This window comes from Phalaenopsis equestris, unplaced genomic scaffold (genome assembly GCF_001263595.1).
Source record: "Phalaenopsis equestris unplaced genomic scaffold, ASM126359v1 Scaffold000112, whole genome shotgun sequence".
Classification (NCBI taxonomy): Eukaryota; Viridiplantae; Streptophyta; class Magnoliopsida; order Asparagales; family Orchidaceae; genus Phalaenopsis; species Phalaenopsis equestris.
In genome coordinates, this window is record NW_018164554.1 from 609,325 (window position 1) to 620,787 (window position 11,463).

The following is an 11,463-nucleotide window of genomic DNA, read 5'->3' on the forward strand; positions in this document are numbered from 1 at the left end:
AGTCAACAAGAACAACCAAAATATAATGTGAATCCATTTGTAATTAGTTTAACATTTAACAGTGGCTAATTAGTAGAGTAATTAGCTTAAGATAGGTAATGAATTTTATCAACAACCCAAATGCTAGGCACTGGATCCAAAAAGAGCAGTTCTAGCTTGCTTAAGCTCCCAAAAGAGAAGAAAATATAATTAAATACAAGAAGAGAGATTTCATTCATTATTCTCTATATCATCATCTTGCAAAAAAATATAAATTAAATACAGAAGGGAGAAATCATTCATTAATCTTGATACCATTGTCACTATCCATATGATACAATGATTATCTTAAGCCGATTGCTGCACTAATCAAGCTATTGCTAACTGCTAAAGCAATTACAAGTGAATTCACCTAAAAAAACTCATGAGGACAGAATGTTGCAGCATTTTGTTACAGTGAACTGTGTTGTGAAGGTAAGTTTTAAGGTTCCAATTCACAAGCAAGCACCCACAGTACCTGTGATCTTCTAAAGCTGCCAAACAATAACCATTCAGTTCATATATGCGACTGTAACATTTTTATAAAGCTGTTCCAAAACTTTATAAAAAAAAACTGAGCATTAATAATTTCAGACATGCTCTTCAATTATCCGGCTTCCATCCATGGCATCTGAGAGCTCTTGTATACTGCAAGAAGTACTCCTCTTCATTTTACCAACCAGCACTGCAATCCTCCCTCCCAATCCTAACCGCAGAAGTTCTCTTCTGAGTACCTCGCAAGTACTAGAATAAGGTGGAACGCCCTCATCCACCATCATCTCAAAATAACGGCACGCCTCTTCAATCTTCCCCTTCTTCTTACACAGCCCATGAACCATTACAGCATAAGTTGACGCAGATGGAAAGAATCCTCTTTTCTCCATACTTTCCCAAACCTCAATCACCCGATCAAACCTCCCAACAACTATCAGCATCTTCAGTAGCATATTATAGGTGTGCCGGTCAGGCAAACAAGAGTCTTTATCCATTCTAGAAAGAAGTCTGAGCGCCCTGTTAACCTCTCGAAGCTTGCAATGCAGAGCTAGTATTGTATTGTAGCTCCAGGTATCAGGCTTGGCACCCCTTTCAATCATTTCATCGAGCAGCTGGTAGGCGTCCTCAGCCTGCTCCCTCTCACACAACAGCTTGATTATGGCGTTGTAGGTGAATACATTCGGTATCTGGTCATGCATTTTCATGTGCTCCATGACTCTCATGGCAGAGTTCAGATCCCTCGATTCACAGTAAGCTCGAACGAAAACTGCGTAGCTTGCAGCATTCGGCTCAAGCTCATGCAAGGTCCTCATCTGCTGGAACCGTTTGAGAGCCTCATCCAGCTCTCCCCCTCTGCAAAGTGCTGCAATGAGAGAATTATAACCAGCGACATCGACGAAGAGATCTCGTTTTGTTTACGGTGGTGGTGGTAGGGTCATCGAGGGCGGCGGCAGCGGCGGCGGAGTGGAGGGCGAAGGAGAAGAAATGCGGGAGTGAGCGTGGAGAAAAAATGCGGATTGCCATTTTAGTACGCTGTTGCTGCTGCTGCTGCTGCTGCTGCTGCTGCACATGGCGTATCCTTGGACCAGGGCTTTCGGATGCATACACAGTTTTTATATATTTATATCTCTAACACTAAAATTATATACATATTTGACATTCTAATTTTTGGAATCAGATAAAAATAACACTATTATTAATTACTTTAAAAATGAAATATATATTTTTATGTATAAATTTATGACATCAAAGTATAGTAAATATAAACATCAAACTTTAGGTATTGATATATAAATGATATCCGCACCTCTTTGATATTTTTGAGAGTGGTACAGTCATATTTATGATACACCACATAAAAATTGTATGATATGTTACGTATGTACATAAATTTGTCTTTTCATTTAGTTAAGCTTAATTAGATTTATTTGGAAGATATTAGAAAACTAAAACCAGTTTTGAAAGATTATGTGACTTAATTAACGGTCTAAGAAAATTTAATTAACCCGGCCTTCTACAGGCGTAGCCACACCCTAACTAAAAGCCCGTTTGGGGCAGCTTATTTGGTACGTCGTCATATTTGGTACGGTGGCATTTTGAAAACGTAACTGTCCTGTTTGGGTAAACTGTGTTTTGGAAGCTTATGCGTTTTGAAAACGCTGGGTTCTAGTCTAATTGATATGTTTGCATGGTTTCCCAATTTTATTTATGGTAGTGGTTTGACTTAAAAAAAAAAAAAATTGTCATATTTATGGTAGTGGTTTGACTTAAAAAAAAAAAATTGTCATAGCTACCACACCTAGTTTATCAATATATTATTTTTAATCAGTTTATCAGCAAAATATTATTTTTAATCAGCTTATCAGCAAATTATTCAATAAGCTGCAGCTGCCCCAAAGAGACCCTAAGTTGTTCCTCATTTTTCTGTCATTACTGATACGACATTTACATCGCATAAATTTCACCCTTATTGATTTTGCACGTTGAATAGTCATGATTTAACTTGTATTCGTGTTTAATTCAAAATTCGTATTATTATTCTATTTAATGTATTGATAATTCCACTATGTTAGTTCATGCATGAATTATAGTACTAATATAATGCACATATTGATCTTGCCTTGGGTGGATGGTCAGTTGAGGCTCCAATTTTTATAGGAGAATGTCCAAAAGCAAGATAAACACATGGGATTATTGTATTAATTAAGTATTTGACTTGTCTTAAGGTGGTAGATAACTAATCTCTTAGGACAAGCCCTAAATATAGAAGCTTAGGGAATTTTAGAATATGAAAAAGTGATTTATAATAGAGGAGTTATAGTGAAACCAACACTTCTTTTATTTAGCGTCTCTGTGGAGGCAGTTTTCAGTAGTGATGATCTCCAAATCGACGACGCTCGTCAGCGGCCCGGTTCCTACTCTCAACGACGAGTTAAGGTACACTAAATTGATGCTTTTCTGGGTTGTCGGTAATAATTTTCTAGTGATATGTTATGTTTGAGCTTTGGATTCGAAGATAGGAGGAAATATGGTGCTAGTGTTGTAAATAGCAATCTTCTGAGTGTTGTGTACGTAAATTTCAATTTTCACATACAACGTTGTAATATAATTACATATCAACCACCTTTAATTTGATTTTGAATGAAATAAGATGCATTTAGTTTTATAATTAGTAATGTTCTCATGTATTTGCTTATCTATCACCTAATCTTTAATTTTGACATACAAACTACATTACATATGCATGAAAAGTTACCTTCTGATTTTAATGAGATATGAAAGATTTGGTTGTGGTATAATAGTTAAAATCTTGGGTTAGGTCTTAGATGTGTAAATACATTAGAATTGGGTGATATGTATGTAAATGCCCCATTCTTATAGAAAACCCTATCACTTCCTAGATTATAGACAAGTCAGATCACAAGCTATAGAACCGAGTCAAGTTTGTTGATCTTGCTAATTCAACAATTACATTCATTTCACAGAAGCTAATATGAAACTTGATTGTTGATCCCTGCATTTTAACTTGTAGTGAAGCTTAATCCGCTCACAATCAGACAGTTTGGCTTAAAAGACATTTCTTTGAAATTTGCAAATATTGGAGTATCCTCTTAATTTAGTTTAACGCTCTACACCGGTCGTGGAGATTTCCGAAGTGACAAAGTACTTTACGACTCGTCTATTAGACTGGGCATTTTTTTCAATAATTTTCTTGTGAGTTTTGTTTCGGCTTTATTTTGTTTTAAATTTTGAGTTTTATTTTATTTTGAACTTGGAGTTTTGTTTTGTTTTGGATTTTGATGCTTCCTTTCTTTTGTTCTGGAAGTTTTGAGTTTTATTTTAGAGTTTTGACAAAGTTCCTTTCGTTTAAAATTTTAACAAAGGGTTTTCTAGGGTGAAATTTTAGCTTGAATTGTTAAAAATAGGTCAAACTCAAAAGAAGGATGAAACGAATGTGAAATATAGGACCCGATTCAAAAATTAGAAAGGGTCAATTTTACAACAAACTCACTTTGATCTTATTATTTTATCGCTCCTAACCTACCACCGTATTGATTGTAGTTTTCTCACTTAAAAGTTTAACCCCCTTTATTTAAAGATGAATAAAAAGATGACTCCAGAATCAAGGGAGTGGTTGACTATCTTACTCAAGAAAGAAACGAGCAAGATACATCAACGAAAGAATGGTAGTTTGTCCCATCAGAGACATGGTCATACTACTGATATATGAAGATGAAATCACTGAATCAAAGATGGAAAAAAAATTAGTCCCTAGCAGAGTCACAAAAACTGATGTGTGTGTGTATATATATATATATATATATAATTTTGATTTTGAAAAGAGTATTTTGATTTTTTAAAAAATGAGACCGTTCAGATCTCATGGATTTAATAGTTTGAATAACTTAGCACGTTGTTACAAGCGATACTTTATCTCGAAAGAAGAGTATATCACTTGATAATAGGCTCAATCATTTAAACTAAGAAATTTATGATATTCATTTCGTCAATGTAATTTCCAACAGATCATTTCCCTATCTAATATAAAAATTAGATAAGGTTTAGATTATCTGAGTTATTGATTCTCTTATTGGCCTAAACCCCTATAATTAATTACATCTTAAGCATCCAAAGTCACTTAAGAAAAACCTCATTATGATTGAGCTTTCCTCTTTAAGAATTCAAAGTTTGATTTTCATGATTGGTAATAGGAAAATCAAGTACGAATAGCTTAATATGGAATATTTATTTTTGAAACCAAATGAGCAAAAGGTAGGGGATGTCGTAGATTCTGAGGGGAATCTCAATGACTTTCCAAACTATCATATTATTTGGCTTTACATTTTAGAAATGATGTTATTAGATGTTTTTTCTTGTCATTTTATTTTAAATATATGACATACATTGTTCAATATATGATCAATGCAGACAATTTAGGAAGATAAGGAGATTTACGCTGTGTCAAATGAACAACATCAGAATCCTAAAAAGAGTTAGGAGTTATATCTCAAGGCATACAATCATGCAAAAGCCTAAAAGATAGTATGAGGATTTATGTTTTGCTTGACGAACAACCTCGAAGACATAAGAGTTTATGTTGTTTAAGTCTATGGAAAGTTTATTTGAAGATCATCCCTCGCTTCATGTTTTGGTCTAGATCGTCGCCCGCCTCATTCTTGAGAAAAGAGAAGGAAAGAGAAAAAACCATGCCTTGAGCGGCCTATCATAGTCTCTGTGTTTTGTTATTGTGATTCATGTGAATTGCATATTGAATTAGTGATTATTATTATTATTATCATTAGTTTTAATCAATAGATTTATAGGATCCTAACCTAAAGATATGTCCTACGTCCGCTATCTTAGGGCTTCCTTTTCACATGCCGGAAATACAGTAAGTACAAAATAAGAATAGCATTGTCGCATGTCAAAATATAGCACGTATAACTTAAGCTAACTTTGGTTAAACTAAGCATGAATGATGGATTTGATAAAAAATTATGAAGTTTAGGGTACAATTAAACTAAATTGGGCCAAATAAATTTAAGGTCAATCCAAATTAGCTTGGTTTAAGGGCCAAATTATGTATTGGAGCTAAACAATCAATTCGTAAATGATAGGGCTGAAGTTGAGTTTATTAGAAGAAAATGACATTGAATTACAATAACTTGATCAATCATATTAAAGATTGAGGTTAGGATGCTTATATCAACTTTAGCTTAGGCTATGGGATCAAAGAAGGAGCACTAAACTAATTTAAGTATAAGTCCCTTAAATTGAGAAATTATTGACTTCATTAGGTGAGTAGTGAAAATTGAATTAAGCACTCAATGGAATTTTAAAATTTAAAACTTTGGTACCAAAAGTTGAATCTTGTATTTATATTTTACTATAATAATGCCACCCTTTTTTGCTCTTATATTTAGATTGCTCAAGTTTTCTTGTAGGAGATGAATGTAATTTTTTTTCTCAACTGATGCCAACTTACATAAAGTTGATTCAATGTCATGAAAAACAAATAATTAAAGTCATTTTGTAATCCATCATTTAAAAGGGATAATTATAATGTAATTAAGTTAATGAGAATGTTTTTTCATGAGATAGATACCATGCAAGCTTATTATAATTATATTCAAACATTATTATAATTTTTTACACATTAAACCATATATATGTATGCTTTTTTTATATTACAGTTATGCCTGCCATACTAGGAAGCATAGATATTATGATTTAAAGGCAATGATGATGGAATCTAGCCAAATTCACGATGCATCTAGCCGAATTCATGATTGAGCGAAAGATGTAACACTTGAGGTAAGGTATAGTCTATTATATCTAGTAAAAAATGGGATTGTATGTCAAAATATATAATATTTGTTTGTCAGGATAGATTGAGGGATTTCCTTCACTTTCAGGCATCTCGACATATAATATAAATTTAGGATATATAATATTATGTTATACTATAATATAAAACATCACAATGTGTATTATAATATATTATAGCTTATAATTAAGAGTTTTAGCATGTCAACAATAGTTAACAACATCAAAAGTTCTTAATATCAATTACTTGATGCACTTAAGCTGATCATCATAAAATACGATTATAATATTACTACAATCAAGCTCTGAATCTTATGTCATATGTTGAGAACAATCTACCTATCAATCCAACTGAAACCAATATTCTTTCTTATTCTTACACTTCAAAGACCTTACACTTTGTGATTTATTCCAATCACCATTTGCAACATAAGAATTTGACGGGTTGGGATTGAGCTCAATATGTCTCTTTGCCACATTATCCTCAATAAATTCATTGCCAACAACTTTACAATAACCAAGCAGTGATGTCAACATCCTAGCATTTGCCTCAAATGACATGCCATCGAAAAATCCAATACTTCATCCAGTTGACCTACTCAAACCAACAAGTCAAAAATGCATGAATAGTGCTCAATAAAAGGGTTCAAACCAAATTTATGTTTCATGCAATAAAACCATCTCAAACCTTAATCAACAAGCCCACAATGGCAATAAGCTAAGAGGATGACAATAAATGACTTTTTTTTTCAAATGACAGAAACATTTTTGTTAAAAAATAAAGAGCAACTAACGTGATATCAAAAATTTTTTGTCATTAGACAAGAATCTTGAAGCATTTTAAGTAAGATACATTCAAAATTCAAATTCAAGATCATTTGAACCATAATTTCAATAAATTTGTACTCAAACTGAGCATCTTTATAAGACAAACCTAATTGCACTGAAAAAGATCAAATTTGAGTTCAAATAAACCTAGATCATACAATTAAAGAGTAGTTAAAAGTTTTGGTACATCAATTGGATAGCCAAACGATTTCAAAATTTGGCTTGTTTATAATCAAATCAAGCATCTCGATGAAAGAAACCAAACGAGTCTAGAATCATTTAATTATGATGTCACTAAGACATTTAGATGTTGAAAATAAGTAATTTTAATCGATGGAATTAAAATGCACCGTCCGACAAAACATTTTGGGAGAATGATCAAATTTAACAAAATGTCTGTCTTAAAAACTATAAATAGCCTTTCATTCATCACTTGAAGGGGGAGGAGAAGAGAAGAACGCGCTGATAACTAAAGCTTAACTCTTAAAGTCCTGACAATTACATCGGTCACCTGAGATCGCGGTTGGTCACCAAAGTTCTCCACCGATCACCAAAAGTCATCATCCATCACTAGAGGTTATTGTCGACCGCTAGCCATTATCAATCAACAAAAATCATGACTTTCATCGCCCTACTATAACTATTATAACCTCTTGCAACTATTGCTTAAAAGTCAACCATGACTTATATACTCACCTACGACTAGTATAATCACCTACGACTGTTATAGCACCAACACAACTATTATAGTTAGACTACAATAGTTGGAGTCTCAATTATAATTAACAATCATACTGTTGGGTTATTTCGAAGCAATTGTTATTTCAATATCATATAATTTCATATTCCCTAATCCAGGTAAAGAGTGGATCACTGTACATATGATTACATAGTGAATTATTTTAATTGGGTCAGACCTCGTAATTTTTTCCCTTTTCAAGATTTTTCCATATAAAAAATAATAATAATAATTCGCCGTCCATGGCTTTTCTTTCATTTGTATGTGTACTAGATATTTATTTAATGCTATGATTGTTATATTATTGCTCTTAGGTCATTACTTTTTTAGCAAGCAACAACATATATATATATATATATATATATACATTACATACACATACACATATACATATACATATATCTATATAGATGTTTGTATGTATGTATTTTATTTATGTATATATATATATATATATACACACACACACACACACATATACACACACACATATATATACATATATCTGTATGTGTGTGTGTGCGCGCTGCAACATAGATTATTATATATATATATATATATGTGTGTGTGTGTGTGTGTGTGTGTGTGTGTGTGTGTGTGTTCTCAATCCAGTATAACCATCATGCAACTACAACTTCACTTGAACAGAACAACAGCACTTTCATCCTCTGCGCCATATATCAGTAGCATTCGGAACCAAACTTCAGTATTTCAATCAACTTAAGGAATATCTGTCGAACATTGCATTAAGTTGATCAGAAGTCCCCAATATCGGTTACTTTAAAGCTCTTAAGCTGCTCATCATAAAAAAGAATATAACATTACCAACATCAAGCTCTGAATCTTATGCATTATGTTTAGAATAGTCTATCTATCAATCCAACTAAAACCTGGATTCTTTCTTATTCTCCGCTCACACATCAAAGACCTAACACTTTGTGATTTATGCCAATCACCATTTGCAGCATAGATGCTGGATATTTGAACATAAGAACTTGACTGGCTGGGACTGAGCTCAATAAGTCTCTTTGCCACCTTATCAGCAAGCAAATCATTGCCAACAACCTTACAACCACCAAGCAGTGATGTCAACATGCTAGCATCCGCCTCGAAAGGCATGTCATTGATAAAATCCAATGCTTCCTCCACTCGACCTGCTCGAACCAGCAAGCCAACAATGCACGAGTAGTGCTCAATAAAAGGGTTCAAACCAAATTCATCCTTCATGCAATAAAACCATCTCAAACCTTCATCAACAAGCCCACAATGGCAGCAAGCTGAGAGGACTGCAATAAATGTCACCTCATTTGGTGCCACGCCAGCATTTTTCATGGCTTCAAATAATCTGAGAACTTCAGATCCCATTCCATTTGAAGCATAGCCCATTAGCATTGAGTTCCAAGGGGCCTCATCCAGCTTTCTCATAGCTACAAAGATCTTCCAGCCTTCGGTCATAAAACCACACTTGCAATAAAGATCAACTAGCGAAGTAGAAATTATTTGGTCTGAATCAAACCCCCAGACCAATGCCAGGGCAAAGCCCTGCTCTCCAAAGCCAAGTGAACATATTGAAGCAGAAGCACTTATAACGCTTGCCAAAGTCACCTCATCTATCCCAACAGCAGATCTGCGCATTTCAGAGAAGAGGTCCAGTGCTTCAGTCACAAAACCATTCTGGTTATAACCAACAATCATGGAGTTCCATGAGATCACAGTCTTGCCTTGAATCTCATCAAAAACCTGCCTTGCTTCAGCAATCCTACCATGGCTAGAGTACACTTTGATCATTAAATTCAGCAAGACGGTGTCATGAACCTTCAACTCGCCAAAAACCTTGCAAGCATTGTCCCAATCACCAGCCTTCGAGTAAGAATCAACCAAAGCGCTTCCAACAATTATGCCATCCAAAAATCCATACTTTAATACATTAGCATGAATTTGTAGCACGTTTCTAAGTGCGCCTAAAGAAGCACAAGCGCTCAAAATAGTAGCTGAAGTTGAGGAATCCGGATAAACTCCTTTTCTCATCATCATTTCAAATAAGGCCAATGCCTCTTCTACATGACCATATGAAGCATACCCAGTGATCATTGAATTCCACAAGACAATACCGGGGTCAGGTCTGCTATAAAAAATCCTTCTTGCCTCATCATATCTACCACACTTAACAAATCCAGTGATCAAAGCTGACAAAGAGAACTCGTCCTGCTCCGTCGTCAAGTCCAAAACTTTACGTGCATTGGTCATATCCTCGCACTTGCCATACATGTCCACAAGAGCACTGCCCAAAACAGCATCTAACTCTACCTTGCTGACAACTATCTGGGAGTGAATTTGCTTGCCAAGATGAAGAGTCCTGTACTCAGCACAAGCGCTTATTACAGTTGCCAACACAAACGCATCAAGGCACAATGAGGAGTGTTCCTCTAATCCTGAATTCAATCTCTTATAAACACTGAAACCCACTTGAGCTCTCCCGCTACGAAAGTAGCCATGGAGCAACGAATTCAAAGCAATCGCATCCTTCATTGGCATATCCTCAAACAGCCTCCACGCATTCCCAATATCACCTAACCTAACCAGACCAGTAATAATGGCATTCCACGAATACTCGTTCTTCCGCGGCATCCTATCGAATAATTGAACGGAATAAGAGGAGTCTCCGAACTTGATACATGCGTCGATGAGGGAGTTCCAAGAGAAGCAGTTCCGATGGATCATTTCATCAAACAGAAGGAGGGCGTCGGATAGGTTCGTGCCACAACGCGCGTACATCTGTAGAAGACAGTTGGCGGTGAAGATGGAGGCGGAGAAGCCGGCTTTGAGGAGAAGCTGATGGAGCTGTCGCCCCTTTAATATCCAACAGCTGGCGTTGCATGACCGGAGATGGGCCGCACACCATTGGAGGTCGACCGTCATTTGGTTCGGAGTTCATCCGGTTCGGAAAAGGCTTCACCTACCGCGCAAACGATGATTTACTAGTTACCTCCAAGAACCTCTTTCCAATATCCTCGGTTGTTGACTAGTTACCTCCAAGAACCTCTTTCCAATATCCTCTTGGCCGGTTATTAAGAGGTTGTTGGTGGTATTAACTTCAATAACATTAAAATAATTTTTTAATAACTTATAAATATATTTCGTAATTTAGCGTTTATCTTTTTTCCTATGTTTTGTGAGCTTATTGGAGGTATTAACCCCAATAACAGGGAGATAACCATTAAATACCCCCCAAATACCCGTCATATGACGTGCGTAAATATTATGCGAATTTTACAAAATCAACGATGCAGTTGCAGAGTTTCCTCTCGTCAAGATGCCGGGGATACATGTTATTTTGAATTTTGATGTTTTTTTAAAGACATATTTACATAAATACCTCCAAATTCTTTTGTATTTATACATCTAATTCCTAAATTATAATTTTTTGTATATTCATAAAGCCCAAATATTTTATACAACATTAACAATATACTATTCTTACTTAAAAAAAATCATTTTCATTCATTTTTAATGTTATATATATATATATATATATATATATATATATATATATTGAG

The 11,463-nt window shown here is 34.8% G+C and overlaps 2 protein-coding genes across 2 annotated transcripts; both read right to left on the reverse strand.

The window, feature by feature from the left end:
* Window positions 1-272: 272 nt before the first annotated feature.
* Window positions 273-6,900, reverse strand: LOC110020920 (pentatricopeptide repeat-containing protein At1g52640, mitochondrial-like). Its single transcript, XM_020719202.1, has 3 exons — window positions 6,731-6,900; window positions 1,545-1,603; window positions 273-1,417 (listed from the first exon to the last, which is right to left on the reverse strand). The coding sequence occupies exons 1-3, from the start codon at window positions 6,898-6,900 to the stop codon at window positions 609-611; spliced, it is 1,038 nt and encodes a 345-aa protein (XP_020574861.1). The 3' UTR covers window positions 273-608.
* Window positions 6,901-8,626: 1,726 nt separating this feature from the next.
* Window positions 8,627-10,913, reverse strand: LOC110020916 (putative pentatricopeptide repeat-containing protein At1g77010, mitochondrial). Its single transcript, XM_020719199.1, has one exon. It carries the CDS (start codon window positions 10,823-10,825, stop codon window positions 8,774-8,776), a length of 2,052 nt encoding a protein of 683 aa, XP_020574858.1. The 5' UTR covers window positions 10,826-10,913; the 3' UTR covers window positions 8,627-8,773.
* Window positions 10,914-11,463: the final 550 nt, after the last annotated feature.